Source organism: Nesoenas mayeri, assembly GCF_963082525.1.
Source record: "Nesoenas mayeri genome assembly, contig: SCAFFOLD_163, whole genome shotgun sequence".
In the NCBI taxonomy this organism is placed as follows: Eukaryota; Metazoa; Chordata; class Aves; order Columbiformes; family Columbidae; genus Nesoenas; species Nesoenas mayeri.
In genome coordinates, this window is record NW_027660035.1 from 2,885 (window position 1) to 26,874 (window position 23,990).

At 68.4% G+C, this 23,990-nt stretch overlaps 3 protein-coding genes across 3 annotated transcripts; 1 reads left to right on the top strand and 2 right to left on the bottom strand.

Annotated features, from left to right (window-relative positions):
• Window positions 1-581: 581 nt before the first annotated feature.
• SLC25A11 (solute carrier family 25 member 11) lies at window positions 582-7,698 on the top strand. Its single transcript, XM_080364404.1, has 8 exons — window positions 582-812; window positions 1,622-1,774; window positions 2,498-2,704; window positions 3,581-3,671; window positions 4,289-4,379; window positions 4,476-4,575; window positions 4,692-4,743; window positions 6,512-7,698. The coding sequence occupies exons 1-8, from the start codon at window positions 721-723 to the stop codon at window positions 6,665-6,667; spliced, it is 942 nt and encodes a 313-aa protein (XP_080220530.1). The 5' UTR covers window positions 582-720; the 3' UTR covers window positions 6,668-7,698.
• Window positions 7,699-9,140: 1,442 nt separating this feature from the next.
• PSMB6 (proteasome 20S subunit beta 6) lies at window positions 9,141-13,871 on the bottom strand. The gene is given in 8 exon segments (XM_080364403.1): window positions 9,141-9,366; window positions 10,852-10,945; window positions 10,947-10,970; window positions 10,972-10,998; window positions 11,884-12,013; window positions 12,658-12,789; window positions 12,992-13,059; window positions 13,796-13,871. Coding segments are annotated over 8 exon segments (666 nt in total). The 5' UTR covers window positions 13,847-13,871; the 3' UTR covers window positions 9,141-9,226.
• Window positions 13,872-14,056: 185 nt separating this feature from the next.
• Window positions 14,057-22,742, bottom strand: LOC308052309 (ephrin type-B receptor 4-like; the record flags this gene model as incomplete). The annotated part of the gene is made up of 9 exons (XM_080364401.1): window positions 14,057-14,246; window positions 15,024-15,069; window positions 16,764-16,932; window positions 17,898-18,028; window positions 18,551-18,880; window positions 20,436-21,382; window positions 21,425-21,645; window positions 22,328-22,398; window positions 22,691-22,742. 9 exons carry the CDS (start codon window positions 22,740-22,742, stop codon window positions 14,171-14,173), a joined length of 2,043 nt encoding a protein of 680 aa, XP_080220527.1. The 3' UTR covers window positions 14,057-14,170.
• Between the last annotated feature and the right edge of the window lie 1,248 nt (window positions 22,743-23,990).

The window sequence follows — 23,990 nt, forward strand, 5'->3', positions numbered from 1 at the left end:
GCGGGGCCGGACGAGCCCCACGGCGGGATCCACGGTGTGGGGCGCGGATGGGGGACCAGGCGTGTGAGCCCCATAAGGGCCCCAGCGCCGCCATGGGGGGGGGAGGGGCGGGTGTGGGGCAGTTATGGGGCGGCTGTTCCGGCCCCTCCCCCCGCTCAGTGCGGGTCCCTGACCCCGGTGACCCCCGGTTCGTCTCCCCTGCGCCCACCGGTCCCGGCGGCGCCCGGGAGGGGCGGAGCCTCAGCAAAGCCCGCCCACCGCGCAGCCAATCCCCGCCGCCTGCCCTTCCCGCCTAAACACCCTCCGCCAATGAGCGGCGCGACGTCGTCAGCGCCGGGACCGCGCCCCCTCGGCTGGGGGACACGCCCACAAGCGGCTCCCGAAAGCCACGCCCTCTCCTTGTCCACGCCCCCAACCCCGCCCCTTTAGGCCAGGCCACGCCCCCGCGCCTGCGACACGCCCCCTCCCCCAGGGCCGCGCCTCCCGCCCCGCTCACAGCTCCTCCCACTGCCCCGCGCTCCGCCTCCCGCACAGACCCCGCCCCCTCCGCCGGAAGCCACGCCCCTCGCCGGCCGCGCGCAGGCGCGCGGCGCACGCGCAGTCCCGCCCCGAGTCACCTTGGGGTCCGGACCCCCCGGGTCCCCGCGTCCCCCGGTCCCGCGTGTCCCCGCGTGTCCCCGCGCGTCCCCCGCTCCGCGTGTCCCGGACCCGCGTGTCCCGATGGCGGCGGCTCCGGCGGCTCCGGCGGCTCCGGCCGAGCGGCCCAAGACGTCCCCGAAGTCCGTGAAGTTCCTGTTCGGCGGCCTGGCCGGGTGAGACCCGAACCGGCACCGGGACCGGGAACGGGACCGGGACCCCGAAACCGGGACCCGGGACCGGGACCGAGAACGGGACCCCGAACCGGGACCCCGAACCGGGACCCCAAAACCGGGACCCTGAACCGGGACCGGGACCGAGAACGGGATCCCGAACCGGGACCCCGAAACCGGGACCCCACAACCGGGACCGGGACCCCAAAACCGGGACCCCGAACCGGGACCCTGAACTGGGACCCCAAAGGCGGGATGGGGTTCAGGCTGATTCTGGGGTGTCTCGCACTGATTTTGGGGTGAATTGCCGTGTTTTTGGCACAGAATGGGCGCCACGGTGTCTGTGCAGGGTGAGTGGGTCTCGGGGTGGGTTTCGGGGTGCCTCACACGGTGGTTTTGGGGTGAAATCCTGTGTTTTTGGTGCAGAATGGGCGCCACAGTGTCTGTGCAGGGTGGGGTGGGTCTCGAGGTGTCTCACACGGTGATTTTGGGGTGAAATCCTGTGTTTTTGGCACAGAATGGGCGCCACGGTGTCCGTGCAGGGTGGGGTGGGTCTCGGGGTGCCTCACACGGTGGTTTTGGGGTGAATTCCCGTGTTTTTGGCACAGAATGGGCACCACGGTGTCTGTGCAGGGTGGGTGGGTCTCGGGATGGGTTTCGAGGTGCCTCACATGGTGGTTTTGGGGTGAAATCCTGTGGTTTTGGCACAGAATGGGCGCCACAGTGTCCGTGCAGGGTGGGTGGGTTTCGGGGTGGGTCTCGGGGTCCCTCATACGGTGGTTTTGGGGTGAAATCCTGTGTTTTTGGTGCAGAATGGGCGCCACGGTGTTCGTGCAGCCGCTGGACCTGGTGAAGAACCGGATGCAGCTGAGCGGGGAGGGGGCGCGGACGCGCGAGTTCCCCACGAGCTTCCACGCGCTGGCGGCCATACTGAGGAACGAGGGGCTGCGCGGCATCTACACCGGGTACGGCACCAGAACACCCCAAAACACCCCAAAAACACCCCAAAAACACCCCAAAACACCCCAAAACACCCCATTGAACCCCCTGAGCCCCGGGTTCATCCTGCGCAACGAGGGGCTGCGCGGCATCTACACCGGGTACGGCACCAAAACACCCCAAAACACCCCCAAAACCACCCCATTGAACCCCCATTTCGGGGTGTCTGACCCATTTCAGGGTGTCTCCCCCCGTTCCAGGGTGTCTGACCCGTTTGGGGTGTCTGACCCGTTTGAGGTGCCTGTTTGGCGCAGGCTGTCTGCGGGGCTGCTCTGAGTGTCTCCCCGTTTGCGGGTGTCTGACCCGTTTGGGGGTGTCTCCCCCATTTGGGGTGTCTGACCCGTTTGGGGGTGTCTGACCCATTTGGGGGTGTCTGACCCGTTTGGGGTGTCTGACCCGTTTTGGGGTGTCTGACCCGTTTGGGGTGTCTGCCCCATCCCAGGCTGTCAGCGGGGCTGCTCCGGGTGTCTGACCCGTTTGGGGTGTCTGACCCGTTTTGGGGTGTCTGACCCGTTTGGGGTGTCTGCCCCATCCCAGGCTGTCAGCGGGGCTGCTCGGGTGTCTGACCCGTTTGAGGTGTCTGACCCGTTTTGGGGTGTCTGACCCGTTTGGGGGTGTCTGACCCATTTGGGGGTGTCTGACCCGTTTTGGGGGTGTCTGACCCGTTTTGGGGTGCCCGTTTGGCGCAGGCTGTCTGCGGGGCTGCTCCGCCAGGCCACGTACACCACGACGCGCCTGGGGATCTACACGGTGCTGCTGGAGCGTTTGGGGGGCGCTGACGGGACCCCCCCCCCGTTCCTGGCCAAGGCCGCCATGGGCATGACGGCCGGTGCCGCCGGCGCCTTCGTGGGCACCCCGGCCGAGGTGGCGCTGATCCGCATGACGGCCGACGGACGGTGAGAACGGGGAGAAAACACCCTGATTTGGGCAAAACATGGGAATCCCGACCCAAACTGGGGGGGTTTGACCCAAACGGGGGCGGTTTAACCCAAACGGGGGCGTTTTAAACCCAAACGAGGGGGGTTTAAACCCAAACGGGGGGTCCTGACCTGCCCGGCCGAGGTGGCGCTGATCCGCATGACGGCCGACGGACGGTGAGAACGGGGAGAAACACCCCGAAATCGGGCAAAACACGGGAATCCCGACCCAAACGGGGGGGGTTTGACCCAAACGGGGGCGGTTTAACCCAAACGGGGGGGTCCTGACCTGCCCGGCCGAGGTGGTGCTGATCCGCATGACGGCCGATGGATGGTGAGAACGGGGCAAAACACCCCAAAATTGGGCAAAACACAGGAATCCAGACCCTAACGGGGGGTTTGACCCAAACAGCGCGTTTTTAACCCGAACGGTGGTTTTCTGACCCCAAATGTTGGGTTTCTGACCCTTTTAACCCAAACGGTGGGTTATTGACCCAGGACTGCAGGTTATTGACCTGGAACAGCGGGTCCTGACCCCAAGCAGCGGGTTTTGCTCGAAACACCGTGTTTTTGACCCAAACACATGTTCTGACCCCAAACACGCCGTTTCTGACCCCAACCGCGCTGTTCCTGACCCCAAACACGCCGTTTCTGACCCCAACCGCGCTGTTCCTGACCCCAAACACGCCGTTTCTGACCCCAACCGCGCTGTTCCTGACCCCAAACGCGCTGTTTCTGGCCCGAACCGCGCTGTTTCTGGCCCCAAATGCACTGTTTCTGACCCCAACCGCGCTGTTTCTGGCCGCACGCGGGTTTTGCCCGAACCGCCGTGTTTCTGCCCCAAACCGGTGCCAGGCTGCCCCCGGATCAGCGCCGCGGGTACCGGAACGTGCTGGATGCGCTGGTGCGGATGGCGCGGGAGGAGGGGATCGGCACGCTCTGGAGGGTACGGCCCCTCACCCCCTGACCCCCGAAACCCACCCTGACCCCCCTGGGATCCCCCATTGACCCTGTGAACCCCCAAACCTGCGAGGGGGGATCGGCACGCTCTGGAGGGTACGGCCCCTCACCCCCTGACCCCCAAAACCCACCCTGACCCCCTGGGATCCCCAAAACCCACCCCGACCCCCCTGGGATCCCCTGGCCCCCCATGAACCCCCAAACCTGCATGGGGGGATCGGCACGCGCTGGAGGGTACGGCCCCTGACCCCCCTGTGACCCCCCATTGACCCTGTGAACCCCCAAACCTGCGAGGGGGGAGGGGGATTTGGGGGGACCCCCCCACACCACACATTCCCAGGGCTGTATCCCCCCCATGGCTCACACTGGGGTGCAGGGGGGTCCATGGGGGGTTTGGGGGTTCATGTTTTGGGGTGCAGGGGGGGTTCATGTTTTGGGGTGCCCCATTGCAGGGCTGTATCCCCCCCATGGCTCACACTGGGGTGCAGGGGGGTTCATGTTTTGGGGTTCACATTTTGGGAGGCCCCGTTCCAGGGCTGTATCCCCCTCATGGCTCACACTGGGGGTGCAGGGGGGTTCATGTTTTGGGGTGCCCCATTGCAGGGCTGTATCCCCACCATGGCTCGCGCCGTCGTGGTCAACGCCGCCCAACTCGCCTCCTACTCGCAGTCCAAGCAGTTCCTGCTCGAGACGGGTACGTGGGGGGACCCCAAAACCCCGGACCCCCCAACAACACCCCCTGACCCCCCCCCCGCGCCCCCGTCTCAATTTTGGGGTGTCCCCCTCCCAGGCCGCTTCCGCGATGATATTTTGTGCCACTTCTGCGCCAGCATGATCAGCGGCTTGGTCACCACGGCCGCCTCCATGCCCGTCGACATTGTCAAAACACGGTGGGTAATTAGCGGGGGGTTAATTAACGAGCAGGGACCCCCCACCCCCGGTACCTTCCCGGGGGGGGGGACGCCCCCAAAATCCCCGTTTTTCACCCCAAAATTGGCCCCCGCAGCATCCAGAACATGCGGACGATCGACGGGAAACCCGAGTATCGCAACGGGCTGGTGAGTCTGGGGGAGTTGGGGGTCCCCCCTGGTTTGGGGTTCCCTTGGTTTGGGGGTTCCCCCGGTTTGAGGTTCCCCTGGTTTGGGGTTCCCCTGGTTTGGGGTTCCCTTGGTTTGGGGGTTCCCCCGGTTTGAGGTTCCCCTGGTTTGGGGTTCCCCCAGTTTGGGGGTCCCCCGGTTTGGGGTTCCCCTGGTTTGGGGTTCCCTTGGTTTGGGGGTCCCCCCGGTTTGGGGTCCCCCTGGTTTGGGGTTCCCTTGGTTTGGGGGTTCCCCCTCGGTTTGAGGTTCCCCCGTTTGGGGGTTCCCCCTCGGTTTTGGGGTCCCCCGGTTTGAGGTTCCCCCGGTTTGGGGTCCCCCTGGTTTGGGGTTCCCCCCCGGTTTGGGGTTCCCCCGGTTTGGGGGTTCCCCCTCGGTTTTGGGGTCCCCCGGTTTGGGGTCCCCCGGTTTGGGGTCCCCCTGGTTTGGGGTTCCCCCGGTTTGGGAGTTCCCCCCTGGTTTGGGGTCCCCCTGGTTTGGGGTTCCCTTGGTTTGGGGGTCCCCACGGTTTGGGGTCCCCCTGGTTTGGGGTTCCCCCGGTTTAGGGGTTCCCCCCCCGGTTTGGGGTTCCCCCGGTTTGGGGTCCCCCTGGTTTGGGGTCCCCCTGGCTTGGGGTTCCCCCCCGGTTTGGGGGCTCCCCAGGGGGTGCTCCAGTATTTTGGGGTCCCCCCATTCTTTGGGGTTCCCGTTTCCCCCAGGAGGTGTCACCAGTTTTGTGTTTCCAGATCCCCCTCGTGCCTTTGGGGTTCCCCCCATTTTGGGGTTCCCCCCATTTTGGGGCGTCCCCCTATTTTGGGCCCCCCCTCCTTATTTTGGGGTCCCTCGATCCCCTGTATGTCCCCCCTTATCTTGAGGGGATTCCCCAGGATTTGGGGGATCCTTGGGGGTTTCTTGAGGTTCCCTGCGGTTTGGGGGTTCCAGCCCCATTTTAGGGGGGTTCCCCAGGGTTTCTGGGGTTCCCCAGGTTTCGGGGTCCCCCCCGAACCCCATTTCTCCCCCAGGTGGTGCGGCTGGAGGGGCTGCATTGCCCCGTTCTCTTTAGGGCTCTCCCTGGTGTTTTTGGGTTTCTCCGCGGGGTTTTTGGGTTTCTCCGCGGGGTTTTTGGGTTTCTCCGCGGGGTTTTTGGGGTTCCCCAGGTTTCGGGGTCCCCCCTGAACCCTGTTTCTCCGCAGGAGGTGCTGGTGCGCGTGGTGCGGCTGGAGGGGCTGCATTGCCCCCCATTCTCTTTAGGGCACTCCCTGGGGTCTGGGGGCTCTCCGTGGTGTTTTTGGGTTTCTCCTCGTGGTTTTCGGGGTTCCCCGGGTTTCGGGGTCCCCCCGAACCCCGTTTCTCCCACAGGAGGTGCTGGTGCGCGTGGTGCGGCTGGAGGGGCTGCATTGCCCCGTTCTCTTTAGGGCTCTCCCTGGTGTTTTTGGGGCTCTCCCTGGTGTTTTTGGGTTTCTCCGCGGGGTTTTCGGGGTTCCCCGGGTTTCGGGGTCCCCCCCGAACCCCGTTTCTGCGCAGGAGGTGCTGGTGCGCGTGGTGCGGCTGGAGGGGCTGCATTGCCCCGTTCTCTTTAGGGCTCTCCCTGCTGTTTTTGGGGCTCTCCGCGGGGTTTTTGGGTTTCTCCGCGGGGTTTTTGGGTTTCTCCGCGGGGTTTTTGGGGTTCTCCGCGGGGTTTTTGGGTTTCTCCGCGGGGATTTTGGGGTTCTCCGGGTTTCGGGGTCCCCCCCTGAACCCCGTTTCTCTGCAGGAGGTGCTGGTGCGCGTGGTGCGGCTGGAGGGGCTCCCGGCGCTCTGGAAGGGCTTCACCCCGTACTACGCGCGGCTGGGCCCGCACACCGTGCTCACCTTCATCTTCCTGGAGCAGCTGAACCGCGCCTACGGGCGCCTGGTGCTGGGCGCCTGACCTATGGATCCATAGGGGCCGGCTGGGTCACATCCGGCTGGGCCTCAGCGCCTGACCTGTGGATCCATAGGGGCTGGGGCTGTGTGTGGGTCACATCCGGCTGGGCCTCAGCGCCTGACCTGTGGATCCATAGGGGCTGGGTGGGTCACATCCGTCTGGGCCTCAGCGCCTGACCTGTGGATCCATAGGGGCCGGGGTGTGGGGGTCACATCCGGCTGGGCCTCAGCGCCTGACCTATGGATCCATAGGGGCCGGGGTGTGGGGGTCCACATCCGGCTGGGCCTCAGCGCCTGACCTATGGATCCATAGGGTGCGTGTGGGGTCACATCCGGTTGTTCCTGAGCCCCTGACCTATGGATCCATAGGGTGTGTGTGGGTCACATTCGGCTGTTCCTGAGCACCTGACCTATGGATCCATAGGGGCCGGGGGTGTGTGTGGGTCACATTCAGCTGTTCCTGAGCACCTGACCTATGGATCCATAGGGGCCGGGGGTGTGTGTGGGGTCACATTCAGCTGTTCCTGAGCACCTGACCTATGGATCCATAGGGGCCGAGGGTGTGTGTGGGTCACATTCGGCTGTTCCTGAGCACCTGACCTATGGATCCATAGGGGCCGGGGGTGTGTGGTGGGTCACATCCGGCTGTTCCTCGCCCCCTGGCCCCCTATGGCATCTGTAGGGGCTGGGGGTGTATATGTTGTTCTCACATCCCTACAGGGTGTTCCCAAGTCCCTACAGGGGGTGTAGAGGAGCTGGGGGGTGTTATATGGGGTCACAGCCACCTCTTCCTCGCCCCCTGACCCCCCTATGGAATCCATAGGGGCTGGGGGGTCCCTATAGAGGTGTCTCATGTCCCTGCGGGGTGTCCCCATGGGGGGCTCTGTCTGTCTGTCTGTCCCTATAGGGGCTGAGGGTGTCTGTGGGTCCCTATGGGGTGTCAAAGGTCAAGGGCAGGAACCGCCCCCCCCCCCCCCCCCCCCAAAGGGTTCGGTACTGACAGCTCGTTATCGTGTAACTGATCAATTAATTAAACCGGAATCATGTGGAGTCGGCTCTGACCCGAAAGGGGGACACTGGGGGACACTGGGACCAACTGGGGACACTGGGACAGACTGGGGACACTGGGACCAACTGGGGACACTGGGCTGAACTGGGGACACTGGGACCAACTGGGGACACTGGGCTGAACTGGGGACGCTGGGACGAACTGGGGACGCTGGGTTGAACTGGGGACACTGGGACGAACTGGGGACACTGGGCCTGAACTGGGGACACTGGGATGAACTGGACTGAACTGGGACGAACTGGGGACACTGGGTTGAACTGGGGGACACTGGGACAAACTGGGGACACTGGGACGAACTGTGGGACACTGGGACGAACTGGGGACACTGGGACGAACTGGGGACACTGGGCTGAACTGGGGGGACACTGGGACGAACTGGGGACACTGGGCTGAACTGGGCTGAACTGGGGACACTGGGCTGAACTGGGGACACTGGGACGAACTGGGCTGAACTGGGGACACGGGGCTAAACCGAATGTAACTGGGCTGAAGTGGGTTTCCTCCCGCAGGCCCCTCCCTGGGGTCTTTTCCCCCCCCACACTCACCCTGAGGGGTTCAGGCCGATCGTCCAGCCCGCCGCCCGGGGGTCACTGCGGATTGGGCGGGGGGTCAGCCGGGGAGAGCACCGGGGGGAAAACCGGGGGGAACCGGAGAGAACCGGGATGAGAACCGGGGGGAACCGGGGGGGAGAACCGGGGGGGAAAACCGGGGGGAGAACCGCGGGGAGAACCGGCCGCTCTCGCTCCCCGCCGCCGCCTGAAGTGGCGGCCCCGCCCCCGCCTGGCCCCGCCCCCCGCGCCGGCCTGGCCCTGCCCCCGCCTGGCCCCGCCCCCCGCACATGCGCAGGAGGTGAGCGGGGCGCGACGCCCGGCACGCGCCGTTCCCGCCTTTTCCTTCCCCCCCCCCCCCACCCCCCCCCTTCACCCCCTCCCTCAGTGATCGTGACGGAGCCCTCGGGCCTTTCCCCCCCGCACTCACCCGGGGGAGCCGCGGCCGCTCCCGCCACCCCCGGGGGAGGGGCGGGGGGGGTCAACCGGGCACAACCGGCGGAAAAACCAACGGGGCGAACCGGGGACCCCCGAGGAACCGGCCGCGCCCGCCGCCGGCTGGGAGAGGCAGCCACGCCCCTGGCCGGTCTGGCCACGCCCCTCGCCGGTCTGGCCACGCCCCCTGCGCATGCGCAAGTGGGGGGGGGAGCCGCGAGGTGGCTGTGGCAGCGCGCGCCGTTCCCGCCCTTTCGTTCCCGCCCTTTCCAGCGCCGCTCGCCCCTCAGGCGCCGTGAGGTGATTTGGGGGCGGGGGGCGGACGGGACCCCCCCATTCCCGGGTCTGGGGACACGATGGGGACCCCGATTCCTGCGCCTGAGACATGATGGGACCCCCATTCTCGGGTGTGGGACACGACGGGACCCCCATTCGCGGGTGTGGGACACGATGGCCCCAGCGCAGGCAGAGCCGTTTATTGCCTCGCCGGGGAGTCCGCGCTGTGTCGGGGTCACTCGGCGGGACCCCCCCGTCCCCCCCAGGGCAGCTGCGGCCCCGCCAGCACCGTCCTGTCCACGCCCTGGGGGGTGATGGTGGCCAAGCGGATCACCCCCCCGCTGGAGCCGTCCCGCGCCATGGCCAGCGCCAGCGCTGGAAACCGGGAGAGATACCCAGATCACCCCAAAGTCACCCCAAATCACCCCAACGTCACCCCCAAAATCACCCCCAAAGTCAGCCCAAAGTCACCCCAAAATCACCCCAAAGTCAGCCCAAAGTCAGCCCAAAATCAGCCCAAAGTCACCCCAAAATCACCCCAAAGTCAGCCCAAAGTCAGCCCAAAGTCAGCCCAAAATCAGCCCAATATCAGCCCAACATCAGCCCAAAGTCACCCACACCCCGGGGCCCCCCAGCCCAGCCCCAGCGGGGCAGCAACGGGCAGAAATCGCCCCAAAAACAAACACTCTGGGACACGAAACCCCCCGTAATCCCCCCAAACTGCTCCAGGACCCCCATAGACCCCCCAGGACCCCCATGGACCCCTGTGCCCCCACAGACCCCCCATAGACCCCCCAGGACCCCCATGGACCCCTGTGCCCCCACAGACCCCCCATAGACCCCCCAGGACCCCCATGGACCCCTGTGCCCCCACAGACCCCCTGTGCCCCCCAGGACCCCCATGGACCCCTGTGCCCCCACAGACCCCCTGTGCCCCCCCAGGACCCCCATGGACCCCTGTGCCCCCCACAGACCCCCATAGACCCCCCAGGACCCCCATGGACCCCTGTGCCCCCACAGACCCCCTGTGCCCCCCCCAGGACCCCCCCATGGACCCCTGTGCCCCCCACAGACCCCCTGTGCCCCCCCCAGGACCCCCTGTGCCCCCCTATGGACCCCCCTGTGTCCCCCCAGGACCCCCACAGACTCCTGTGTCCCCCCAGAACCCCCCTGTGTCCCCAGGACCCCCCATAGACCCCCTGTGTCCCCCCATGGACCCCTGTGTCCCCCCCCAGAGACCCCCTGTGCCCCCCCTATGGACCCCTGTGTCCCCCCCTGTGCCCCCTGTGTCCCCCCACAGACCCCCTGTGTCCCCCAGGACCCCCATGTATCCCCCTGTGTCCCCCCCACAGACCCCTCTGTGTCCCCCCCCCCAGGACTGCTGTGTCCCCCAGGACCCCCATAGACTCCCCTGTGCCCCCTGTGTCCCCCATGGACACCCATGGACGCCCCCAGACCCCCATAGACCCCCATAGACCCCCATATCGCGTGTGACCAGCTCCAAGCTCTGCTGGCGGCTCATCCCGCCCCCTGTGCCCCCCAGGACCCCCATGGACTCCCCCAGACCCCCATGGACGCCCCCAGACCCCCATGGACCCCCCAGGACCCCCCATGGACCCCCAGGACCCCCATGGACTCCCCCAGACCCCCATGGACGCCCCCAGACCCCCATGGACCCCCAGGACCCCCATGGACTCCCAGGACCCCCATGGACTCCCCCAGACCCCCATGGACGCCCCCAGACCCCCCGTACCGCGGGTGACCAGCTCCAGGCTCTGCTCGCGGCTCATCCCGCCCCCTGTGCCCCCCAGGACCCTCATGGACGCCCCCAGACCCCCATGGACCCCCAGACCCCCGTACCGCGGGTGACCAGCTCCAGGCTCTGCTCGCGGCTCATCCCGGGCGTCGCGGCCGCGTCCAGGAACCCGTACAGGTACGAGCTGCCCGAGCCCCCCCACGGCGCACGGGACGCGCAGCAGCGGCCCCCCCCATGGGCACCGCGTACACCTGGGGAGGAACAGGGGGCTATGGGGCAGCTATGGGGCAGCTATGGGGCTGTGTGACCCCCCCATGGGCACGGCGTACACCTGGAGAGGAACAGGGGCTATGGGGGCAGCTATGGGGCAGCTATGGGGCAACCATGGGGCAGCCATGGGGCTGTGTGACCCCCCATGGGCACGGCGTACACCTGGAGAGGAACAGGGGCTATGGGGCAGCCATGGGGCAGCCATGGGGCAACCATGGGGCAGCCCATGGGGCTGTGTGACCCCCCCATGGGCACCCGCGTACACCTGGGGAGGAACAGGGGCTATGGGGCAGCTATGGGGCAGCTATGGGGCTGTGTGACCCCCCATGGGCACGGCGTACACCTGGAGAGGAACAGGGGCTATGGGGCAGCCATGGGGCAGCCATGGGGCAGCCATGGGGCTGTGTGACCCCCCATGGGCACCGCGTACACCTGCGGACACAGGGGATGTGGGGCAGCCATGGGGCAGCTGTGGGGCTGTGTGACCCCCCATGGGCACCGCGTACACCTGGGGAGGAACAGGGGCTACGGGGCAGCCATGGGGCAGCCATGGGGCAACCATGGGGCAGCCATGGGGCTGTGTGACCCCCCATGGGCACCGCGTACACCTGGGGAGGAACAGGGGTTATGAGGCAGCTATGGGGCAGCCATGGGGCTGTGTGACCCCCCATGGGCACGGCGTACACCTGGGGAGGAACAGGGGCTATGGGGCAGCCATGGGGCACCACAGGAACCTGCTATGGGGCAGCAAAGGGGATGCCCAGAGACACAACGAGACACTACAGGGCAGACAAGGGGGGTGCTATGGGGCAGAACAGTCCTCGCTATGGGGCAGAGGGACCCGCTATGGGGCAGAGGGGTCTCACCTGCCCCCCGCGCCGTGGGTCCCATCCGGCCACGATGACGCCGGCGCTGAGCTCGTCGCGGTAGCGGTAGCAGGTTTGCTGGAACAGGCGCGCGGCCGTGCGGACACGGGGCGGCTCCTGCAGCTCCACGCTGTGGGGCAGACCTGGGGGTCAGACCCACACATACCGCCCCACAACCTCCCCCCGGCCCCACAGCTCCTGCAGCTCCACGCTGTGGGGCAGACCTGGGGGTCAGACCCACACATACCGCCCCACAACCTCCCCCCGGCCCCACGGCTCCTGCAGCTCCACGCTGTGGGGCAGACCTGGGGGTCAGACCCACACATACCGCCCCACAACCTCCCCCCGGCCCCACGGCTCCTGCAGCTCCACGCTGTGGGGCAGACCTGGGGTCAGACCCACACACACCGCCCCACAACCTCCCCCCGGCCCCACGGCTCCTGCAGCTCCACGCTGTGGGGCAGACCTGGGGTCAGACCCACACATACCGCCCCATAACCTCCCACAGCCCTGCCCCACAGCGACCTGTGGAAGGCCAGCTGGTAGGCCATGGCCTGCCCCACAGCTCTGCCCCACAGCCCTGCCCCATAGCGACCTGTGGAAGGCCAGCTGGTAGGCCATGGCCTGCCTCACAGCCCTGCCCCACAGCCCTGCCCCATAGCGACCTGTGGAAGGCCAGCTGGTAGGCCATGGCCTGCCCCACAGCCCTGCCCCACAGCTCTGCCCCACAGCCCTGCCCCACGGCCCTGCCCCACGGCCCTGCCCCATAGCGACCTGTGGAAGGCCAGCTGGTAGGCCACGGCGTCGGCCACGGCCTGCGTGTCGGCCGCGGAGCCCGAGCGGCAGCAGAAGATCCGGTCGTGCACGGGCGTCAGTTTGTCCGTCACGCGATTGGCCACGTACGCCCTGCGGGGCAGTGACGTCACCGTGACGTCACCGTGATGTCATCGTGATGTCACACACCACCCCCCCAGGACCGGCCCCCGCGCGCTGAGGAGGCCCCGGGGGGTACAGCACAGGGTTGGGGACCCAGGAGTGCGGGGCTGGGGGGGGGGGGGGAGGGGGTGGGGGGCGATGACGTCACTGATGACGTCACCGCTGAGCTCACCCCGTGGTCGTGCGCGAATCGGCCCCGATGACGACGCCGCCGTCGAACTCAACGGCCATGATGGTGGTCTGGGGAGAGGCCCGACCCACGGCTGACCCACGGCCGACCCACGGCTGACCCACAACTGACCCACGGCTGACCCACAAGTGACCCATAACCGACTCACAACTGACCCACAAGTGACCCATAACCGACCCACAGCTGACCCATGACCAAACTCAACGGCCATGATGGTGGTCTGGGGAGAGGCCCGACCCACGGCTGACCCACAACCGACCCACAACTGACCCACAACCGACCCACGGCTCACCCCCAAGTGACCCACAACTGACCCAGGGCTGACCCATAACTAACCCACAAGTGACCCATAAGTGACCCACGGCTGACCCACAACCAACCCACAAGTGACCCATAACTGACCCACAACCGACCCACAACTGACCCACAACCGACCCACAACTGACCCACGGCTGAGCCACAACCGACCCAGAACTGACCCATAACTTACCCATAACCAACCCACAACCGACCCATAAGCGACCCATGGCTGACCCACATCGGACCCACAAGTGATCCACATCTGACCCACATCTGCCCCATAACTGACCCACAACCAACCGCCCCCCGGCGGCTCTTGTGCCGCGTCACTCCCTCCCAACCCCCACGAGGCTCCTCCAGCCCCACAACCGGCTCCCTCCGCCCCCCCCCGCCCCACATCCCCCCCGGTGCCCCACATCCCCCCCCCGCCCCACAGCCGCCCCACATCCCCCCGCCCCGCCCCCCCGGCGCACATCCGGGTCTCACCCCGGTGCTCACGGGTCCCGGCTCCGGCGGCAGCACCGTCACGGCCGCCATCTTGCCGCGCGCTTTGCGGCGGCGCTTTACGACAGCGCTTTTTAAAATGGCCGCCGCGCTTTACGGCAGCGCGGGCGCGGCCGTCACGCTTTACGGCAGAGAGGCGGTTACGATGGCCGCCGCGCGTTACGGCGGCGCGGCGCGCGCGGGGGGCGGAGCCGCGTCTGATTGGCTGTGGCCGCGCGCGGGAAAAACTCACAAGACACCCGAACCAATCACAGAGCTTTAATAAAGGACCCGGGGAACTCCGCGGCCCCGCCCCCTGCGGCTGGGCGGAAGGGGCGGGGCGCCGCGGGGGCGGTGACGTCAGCGGAAGGGGCGGGGTCACGGGGAGGCCGGGGGCTCCCCCTCGCTGTTGCTCTCGGCGCCCTCGCGCGTCACCGGGGAGCGCGGCCAATCCCTGCGGGGCGCGGGGTCACGGGGTCACCGCCCGCGCCACGTGACCGACACCCCACGGTGTCCCCCCCACCCATTGTCCCCATTGCCCCCATTGTCCCCATGTCCCCATGTCCCATTGTCCCCATGTCCCATTGTCCCCCGTCCCCATGTCCCAACCCCCCAAAGGGACCCAGGCGTCCGAGACCCCACCCCCGAGGACCCAGGAGTTCGGGACATTGGGGACAGTGGGGACAATGGGGACAATGAAGACAATGGGGGTATTGGGGACAACGAAGACAATGGGGACATTGGGGACAATGAGGACAATGAAGACAATGGGGACAATGGAGACAATGGGGACATTGGGGACAATGGGGGACAGTGGGGACAATGGGGACATCGTCACGAAGACCCAGCACAGAGGACAATGGGGACACGGGGACACCAGCGATGACATCGGGGACACTGAGGGGACACTGAGGAGACAATGGGGACAATGGGGACACAGGGACATGGGGGACATGGGGGTGTTGGGGACATGGGGACACTGGGGATGTTGGAGACATTGGGGACACAGGGACATTGGGGACACGAGGGGGGATGTTGGGGACACTGGGACGTTGTGGACACGGGGACATTGGGGACACAAGGAGGTTGGGGACACAGGGACATTGGAGACACGGGGACGTTGGGGACATGGGGACATTGGGTTCATGGGGACACACGGGTGTTGGGGACACGGGGACATTGGGGTGTTGGGGACATTGGGGACATTGGGGACACGGGGTGTTGGCTCCACCTGTGCGGGGCCGCGTAGCTCAGGGGGTCGATGTACACGGCAGCACCTGCGGGGTCATGGGTCACGGGGTCACGGGGCCACCCGGGTCATGGGGTCACCCGGGGTCACCGGGTCAGCAGGGTCACCGGGTCACAGGGCCACCCAGGGTCAGCAGGGTCACCCGGGGTCACCCAGGGTCACCGGGTCACGGGGCCACCCGGGGTCACTGGGTCAGCAGGGTCACCAGAGTCACAGGGGTGACGGGGTCACCGGGTCACAGGGCCACCCGGGGTCACTGGGTCAGCAGGGTCATCCGGGGTCACCGGGTCACAGGGCCACCCGGGGTCACCAGAGTCACAGGGGTGATGAGGTCATGGGGTCACCCAGGGTCACTGGGTCAGCAGGGTCACCAGGGTCATGGGGTCACAGGGGTCATGGGGGTCCCTGGGTCACAGAGGTCACGGGTTCACCAGGGTCACTGGGGTCACCAGGGTCACACACTTGGGGACACACACCCCTCCCCCCCCCCAACCTGTGGCACCATCACCCGGGGGTTGGGGACACTGGGTGACACCCATTGACCCCGTGACCCCCCCATGACCCCGTGACCTCCCCATGACCCCGTGACCTCACCGTGACCCCGGGGGTGTCGCTCCGGGTTCTCCCGCCGCTGACAGTGCCTGGGGGGTCACGGGGACACGTGGGGACGGGACCCCCGACCCCTCATGACCCCCTGACCCCCCATGACCCCCAACCCCCCCATGACCCCCAAAACCCCCCATGACCCCCAAAACCCCCCATGATCCCCAAAACCCCTGGGACCCCCAAAACCCCCCCATGACACCCAAACCCCCCCGGGACCCCCAAACCCCCCATGAACCCCAACCCCCCATGACACCCAAACACCCCCAGGACCCCCACCCCCCCCAGACCATCCTGAGCCCCCCGGACCCCCCACCCCCCTGGCCCCCCCACCCCCGGGCCTCCCCACCCCCCCTCAGCCCCCCCACCCCCCCCCCCCCCCCCACCTGCGGGTCAGCAGCGCCCCCCCCAGGGCGGCCAGCACCACGAGCCCCCCCGCGGCCGCCGCCCCCCCCAGCAGCGCCGCCGGGACCCCCCGGGACCCCCCTGCGGACACAGACGGACGTCAGCGCCCCTCCCCCACCCGCCCCTCCCCCCCCCGCGGACACAGCGGGACATCAGCGCCCCTCCCCCTGCCCCTCCCCCACCCGCCCCTCCCCCCCCGCGCGACACAGCGGGACATCAGCGCCCCTCCCCCTGCCCCTCCCCCACCCGCCCCTCCCCTCCCTGCGGACACAGCGGGACGTCAGCGCCCCTCCCCCTGCCCCTCCCCCACCCGCCCCTCCCCCCCCCGCGGACACAGCGGGACGTCAGCGCCCAGCCCCCTGCCCTCCCCCCCCGCCCCTCCCCCACCCCCCCCACAGGGGCCCGGGGGTGGTTGGGATATTTTGGGGTGATTTTTGGGTGTTTTTGTGTGATTTTGGGGTGTTTTTGTGTGATTTGGGGGTGTCTGGGGGTGGTTTTGGGGTGTTTTCGGGTGTTTTGGGGTGATTTTTGGGTGTTTTTGGGTGTTTTTGGGTGATTGATTTTGGGTGATTTTGGGTGATTTTTGGGTGTTTTTGGGTGATTTTGGGGTGTCTGGGGGTGGTTTTGGGGTGTTTTTGGGTGTTTTGGGGTGATTTTTGGGTGTTTTTGGGTGTTTTTGGGTGATTTTCGGGTGTTTTTGGGGCGGGGTCTCACCGTGCGCGCCCGGGGGGGTGACGGCGGTCTCGGGGCCGAAGTCGCCGTACCCGCCGTCGCTGCGCGCGCGGACGCGCACCCCGTAGAGCCCCCCCCGGCGCAGCCCCCCCAGCTCCGCGCGCGGCCCCGGCACCTTCAGGAACACGGGGGGGCCCTCCCCGCCCCCCACCTGCGCCGTCAGGGACCCCAGACACAGACACACAGACACACAGACACACAGACACACAGACACACAGACACACAGACACCCCCTCCCCGCCCCCCACCTGCGCCGTCAGGGACCCCAAACACACAGAGACCCCCCAAAACCCCCCAAAACACCCCCTCCCCGCCCCTCACCTGCGCTGTTAGGGACCCCAAACACACAGACACACAGACACACAGACACACAGACACACAGACACACAGACACACAGACACCCCCTCCCCGCCCCCCACCTGCGCCGTCAGGGACCCCAGACACAGACACACAGACACACAGACACACAGACACACAGACACCCCCTCCCCGCCCCCCACCTGCGCCGTCAGGGACCCCAGACACAGACACACAGACACACAGACACACAGACACACAGACACACAGACACACAGACACCCCCTCCCCGCCCCCCACCTGCGCCGTCAGGGACCCCAAAACCCCCAGACACACAGACACCCCCCCCAAAACCCCCCCAAACACACACAGAGACCCCCCATCCCCTCCCCGCCCCCCACCTGCACTGTCAGGGACCCCCATGGGAACAGCACAGGGACCCCCCCAAAACAACCCCCCAAAACACACACAGAGACACCAAACCCCCACAGAGACCCCCCCAAAAACACACACGGGGACCCCAACCCCCCCGAACACACACAGAGACCCCAAAACACACACAGAGACCCCCCCAAAAACACACATAGGGACCCCAAAACCCCCAGACACACACAGAGACCCCAAACAACACACAGAGACCCCAAAACACGCACAGGGACCCCCCCCAAACACACACAGACCCCCCAGCCCCCCCTGGACACCCCAAAACACACAGACCCCCCCACACCCCCTGGGGCCCCAACCCCCCCAGACCCCCCCACACCCCCCTGGACACCCCCAGACCCCCCCGCCCCCCCCGCCCCGGGCCCCTCCCCCACCTTCTCGTAGTACTTGACCTCGTAGTCCAGGATCGGGCCCCCGGGGGGGGGGTGCGGGGGGGGCGGCCACGTCAAGGTCACGGCCGAGGGCGACCCCCCCGCCAGGGTCACGGCCCCGACCGGGGGGGGCACTGCGCACGGGGCACAGGGGTCACCCAGGGGTCACGGGGAGGTCACCCGGGATCACGCAGGGGTCACGGGGGGGGCCCAATTCAGGGGTCCCCCCCTATTTTTGGGTTCCCCCCCCATTTCCGGTTTCCCCTATTTTTGGGCCCCCCATTTCCGGCCCCCTATTTCCGTGTCCCCTCCCATTTCCTGTCCCCCCCACTTCCTGTCGCCCGCATTTCCGTCCTCCATTTCCAGTCCTCCCCATTTCCGGTCCCCCACCATTTCCTGTGCCCCGTTTCCTCCCTCCATTTCCTGTCCCCCCATTTCCGGTCCCCCATCATTTCTTGTGTCCCGTTTCCACTCCCCATTTCCTGTCCCACCCCCCATTTCTACCCTCCCATTTCCTGTCCCTCCATTTCCGGTCCCCCACCATTTCCTGTTCCCCGTTTCTGTCCCCCATTTCCTGTCCCACCCTCATTTCCGGTCCCACCCCCCATTTCCGGTCCCCCCACTTCCGGTCCCCCCACTTCCGGCCCGCTCCTCACCGGCCCCCCCCGCGGTGACGTTGACCTCGCTGTGGGGGAGGGGCTGCGGCCCCAGCCCGCTGACGCCGCTGCGCGCGCTGACCCGGAAGCGATAGGTGACCCCGGGGGTCAGCCCGCCGACCGTGACCCCGTGACCCCGCAGCGGGGGGGGCGGGGCCAGGCGCAGGGGGGGGCAGGGCGCGCAGGGGCCCCCCCCCGCGGGGCAGCGCTGGCACGTGACCGCGAAGGCGAGGTCGGGGTGCCCCGCCCCCTCGCGGGGGGGCCCCCACGCCAGCCGCACCCCCCCCCGCTCGGGGCCGCCCCACAGCCCCTGGGGGGCAGAGGGGGGCGCTGGGGGCGGGGTCAGGGACCCAGGCGTCCGGGTCACTCCCCCGCCCCCAAACATCCGCCCCTCCCCCCAGAGAAACGGCACCTCCCCCGCTCCTGCCCCTCCCCCACTGACCCCTGACCTCACCGACCCCTGACCCGACCTCTCCCCCACTGATCCCTGACCTGACCCCTCCCCCACTGACCCCTGACCCGACCCCTCCCCCACTGACCCCTGACCTCACCGACCCCTCCCCCACTGACCCCTGACCCGACCCCTCCCCCCCAACCCCTCTGCCCCGGCCCCTCCCCCACTGCCCCCAGCCCCCTGAACCCTTTGCCCCTCCCCCACTGACCTCTGCCCCCTTTGTACCCTCCCCGAGCCCTCCCCCACTGACCCCAGCAGGGTCCCTGACCCCACTGACCCCGCCCCCAGTGACCCCTGACCCCACTGACCCCAGCAGGGTCCATGACCCCTGACCCCGTTGACCCCTGCCCCACTGACCCCAGCAGGGCCCGTGACCCCTGACCCCGTTGACCCCTGACCCACTGACCCCAGCAGGGCCCGTGACCCCTGACCCCGTTGACCCCTGACCCACTGACCCCAGCAGGGCCCGTGACCCCTGACCCCGTTGACCCCTGACCCACTGACCCCAGCAGGGCCCGTGACCCCTGACCCCGTTGACCCCTGACCCACTGACCCCAGCAGGGCCCGTGACCCCTGACCCCGTTGACCCCGACCCACTGACCCCAGCAGGGTCCATGACCCCTGACCCCGTTGACCCCTGACCCACTGACCCCAGCAGGGCTCCCCGGCGCCGCCCCCGGGGTCGCGGAAGGTCCCGGGGTCGCACTCACAGGCGGCGGCCGCGGGGGAGGGGCTGCGGCTGCGGGGGGGGCAGGGCAGGCACGGGCCCCCCCCCGCCCCCCCCTGGAACCAGCCGGGGGGACACGCTGGGGGAGGGGTCAGGGGTCAGGGGTCAGGGGACACCGGGACCCACAGACGCCCCAGGACCCCCAAACACCTCCCAAGGACCCCCCATGACCCCCCCATGACCCCCCATGACCCCCCACGACCCACAGACCCCCCCATGACCCCCATGACGCCCCACTCATGCGGTTCCCAGCATGACCCCCCATGACCCCCCGACCCCCCATGACCCCCCCTGCCCCCCCACTCACCCGGCTCCCAGCATGACCCCCCAGACCCCCCATGACCCCCCCCGCCCCCCCCCGCCCTCCCCCACTCACCGATGTAGCTGCCCACCCACTACTCCCAGCATGACCCCCCCCATGACCCCCCCCACACTCACCGACACATCCGCCCCCCTGCGGCTCCCAGCATGACCCCCAGACCCCCCCATGACCCCCAGACCCCCCCATGACCCCCATGACCCCCAGACCCCCCCATGACCCCCAGACCCCCCCATGACCCCCATGACCCCCAGACCCCCCCATGACCCCCATGACCCCCCACCCCCCCCCGCACTCACCGGCGCAGCCGCCCCCCCGCGGCTCCCAGCATGACCCCCAGACCCCCCCATGACCCCCATGACCCCCCACCCCCCCCCGCACTCACCGGCGCAGCCGCCCCCCCGCGGCTCCCAGCCGGGGCCGCAGACGCAGCCGCGCGCGGGGGGGGGCTGTGCCCAGGTGCCGTCCTCGCGGCAGTACATGACGGGGGGGCCCAGCACGCCCCCGCGCGGCAGCGCCCCCGGCAGGCAGCGCCCGGGCACCGCGGCCACGGGCGCGCGCGGGACGGTGGCCGGGAAGCGCGCCAGCGCGCGCGTCACCGCGGGGCAGCGCCGGAAGGACAGACGCACGGACAGCAGCGCCAGGCACGCGCCCGCGTCCCGCAGCGCCAGGTAGAACCCGGCGCGGCTCAGCGGGCCCAGGCGCAGCGTCTTCCGGTTGATCTGCCCCGCCGGCGACCGCGACCGCGACCCCGACCGCGACCCCGGGGCCAGCAGGTGGTCGGCGGCCACCGTGTCCACCCTGACGTAGGGGTTCTCCAGCCAGGGCGGCCACAGCGGCGTCGCGGTGTCGCCGTCCGACTCGTGCAGGAACACGGTGAAGGTCTCGCGGCAGCGGGGGGAGGGGCCGCGGGGGGCGGGGCCGCCCAGCAGCGCCGCGGGGCGGGGGGCGTTGCCGTGGAGACCGGCGGGACGGGGGCTGTTGCTAAGGCCGTTGCCAAGGAAACTGCCATTTCCGGGGCCGCTGCCATGGACAACAGGATTGCAGGGGCTGTTGCTAAGGCCGTTGCCAAGGAAGCCGTCATTTCCGGGGCCGTTGCCAAGGAAACCATCACTTCTGGGGCTGTTGCTATGAGTATCACGGTTGCCATGGCTGTTGCTAAGGCCGTCGCCAAGGAAACTGCCATTTCCGGGGCCGTTGCCATGGACGCCGCGGTTGCCAGGGGCGTGGCCGTCGCCGGGTTGGTCACCAGGAGCGTCGTCCCATTGGCCGGGGCTGGGGCCGTGGGCGGGGCCGCGTGTCCGGGCGGGGCGCGGGGCGTGGCGGGCGTGTCTCCGGGCGGGGGCGGGGCCGGGGGCGGGGCCGGGCGCGCGCCGGGGGGCGGGGCCGTCGCAGGCCACCATGGTGAAGCGCAGCTCCGCGAACACGTGGGCGGCCCCGCCCCGCGGGACCCAGCGCGAGCGCAGCCAGCTGGCCTGGGCGGGGCCCGGGGGGGCGGGGCCAGAGGGGGCGGGGCCGCGGCCACGCCCCGAACACACCTCGAAGGTGCGAACGGGCGCCCCCAGCTCGGGGTCCAGGGCGCTGAGCTCCTCCCACTGCCCGACGGGGGGACACACGGGGACGGGGGGACATGACGGGGGGACACGGGGGGACAGGGGGACACAGGGAGACACAGGGGGGACAGGGGGACAGGGGGACACACGGGGACAGGGGGACAGGGGGGGACACGGGGGGACAGGGGGACAGGGGGACACAGGGAGACACGGGGGGACAGGGGGACATGAGGACAGGGGGACACAAGGGGACAGGGGGACACAATGGGGATGGGGGGACATGGGGACAAGGGGGACACAATGGGGACAGGGGGACACAAGGAGGACACAAGGGGACAGGGGGACATGGGGACAGGGGGACACAAGGGGACAGGGGGACAGGGGGACACACGGGGACAGGGGGGTGAGCAGCGTTGGGGACACCCCAGATCCCACCCCCATGTCCCCCCGTCTCCCCCATCCCTGTGTCCCCCCATCTCTATGTCCCCATGTCCCCCCGTGTCCCCCCGTGTCCCCCCGTGTCCCTCCATGTCCCCATGTGCCCCCACGTCCCCATGTCCCTGCACGTCCTCCCGTGTCCCCATCCCTGTGTCCCCCCAGCCCCATGTCCCCCTGTCCCCCTGTCCCCATGTCCCAATGTCCCCCTGTCCCCATGTCCCAATGTCCCCCTGTCCCCCTCCCCCATCCCTGTCCCCCCTCCCCCATCCCCCTCCCCCGTGCCCACCTGCCCCTCCCCCGCCGGGTACACGGTCCAGTTCAGGTCACTCGTCTCCAGCCGCGTGTCCAGCAGAACCTCTGGGGGGAGGGGCATGTGGGGCCCGGACGCCTGGGTCCCCCCGCGGTGACCCCCCAGCCCCGGACGCCTGGGTCCCCCTGCAATGACCCCCCCAGCCCCGGACGCCTGGGTCCCCCCGCAATGACCCCCCAGCCCCGGACGCCTGGGTCCCCTCAGACCCTCCCTTCCCATCCCAAGAGGACCCAGGAGTTCAGGACCCCCATCCCAAGAGGACCCAGGCGTCCGGGCCCCACAGCCCACAAGGGACCCAGGCGTCCGGGCCCCACAGCCCGCGGGGGTCGGGTCACTCACCCTCCTCAGCGAAGCCCAATGGGACCCACAGCCAGAGCAGCCACAGCCCCATGGCGGCCCCCGGGGGACCCAGGCGTCCGGGGGGACCCAGGCGTCCGGGAGGAGCCCAGGCGTCCAGAGGGGACCCAGGCGTCCGGGAGGGGACCCAGGCGTCCGGGCTGCCCCCTCCCGCCCCCCACCGTGTCCCAGGGCGTCTGGGTCTGCCCTTCCCCCGCTCCTTTTGGGGGGGACCCAGGCGTCCGGGAGGGACCCAGGCGTCCGGGGGAGCCGCGGATGGCGGGGGGAGGGGGAAGGAGGCAAATTTTGGGCCAAGTTTGGGCGACTTTGGGCCAAGCGGAGGCCGCGGGAAGCGTCCGTCTGTCCGTCCGCCCGCTCGGGCCTGCACTGGGGACTCAGGCGTCCGGGAGGGGACCCAGGCGTCCGGGCTGCGTCCCCGTCCCATAACCCCCCGCCCTTGGCAGGGAGGGGACCCAGGCGTCCGGGAGGGGACCCAGGCGTCCGGGCCGCAGCAGGAAACTCCTTTGTTGAGCGTTTCCCGGGGTCGGGCGGGGTCGGGATGTCGGGTCGTGACCCCGCGGGTGGGAGGGGCTGCGGGGGCTGGGGGGACCGGGATGGACCGGGATGGACCGGGATGGACCGGGATGGACTGGGCTGGGGGGACCGAGATGGACTGGGATGGACTGGGATGGACTGGGGGGACTGGGATGGACTGGGATGGACTGGACTGGGGGGACTAGGATGGACCGGGATGGACCGGGATTGACTGGGATGGACTGGGATGGACTGGGATGGACCGGGATGGACTGGGATGGACCGGGATGGAATGGACTGGGGGGGACTGGGATGGACTGGGGTGGACCAGCATGGACCGGGATGGACCGGGATGGACTGGACTGGTATAAACTGGTCAGAGCTGCTCTGAACTGGTATAAACTGGTATCAACTGGTCTGAACCGGTCGGAGCTGGTCGGAACTGGTCAGAACTGGTCAGAACCGGCACCGCCCGGTGTGAACGGGTCTCGCTGAGTGTTCATTAATTAAAGTGACTCATTATGGAACGTTTTTGTGCGAACGCGGCGCCGCGGCCGCTCCAAACCGGTCCGAACCGGTCCAAACTGCTCTGAGCCGGGTCAAACCGGGTCAAACCGGGTCAAACCGGATCAAACCGGGTCAAACGGGTTCAAACCGGGTCAAACCGGGTCAAACCGGATCAAACGGGTTCAAACCGGGTCAAACCGGGTCAAACCGGGTTCAAACCGGGTCAAACCGGATCAAACCAGGTCAAACCGGGTCAAACCGG

What these genes read in the sequence shown, in the direction of transcription:
- SLC25A11 (XM_080364404.1), top strand. Translation starts at nt 721, where the DNA reads ATGGCGGCGGCTCCGGCGGCTCCGGCGGCTCCGGCCGAGCGGCCCAAG. An exon ending in CTGCGCGGCATCTACACCGG is followed by an intron (nt 1,775 to 2,497) that starts GTACGGCACCAG and finishes CGTTTGGCGCAG; the next exon opens with GCTGTCTGCGGGGCTGCTCC. An exon ending in CCGAGTATCGCAACGGGCTG is followed by an intron (nt 4,744 to 6,511) that starts GTGAGTCTGGGG and finishes GTTTCTCTGCAG; the next exon opens with GAGGTGCTGGTGCGCGTGGT.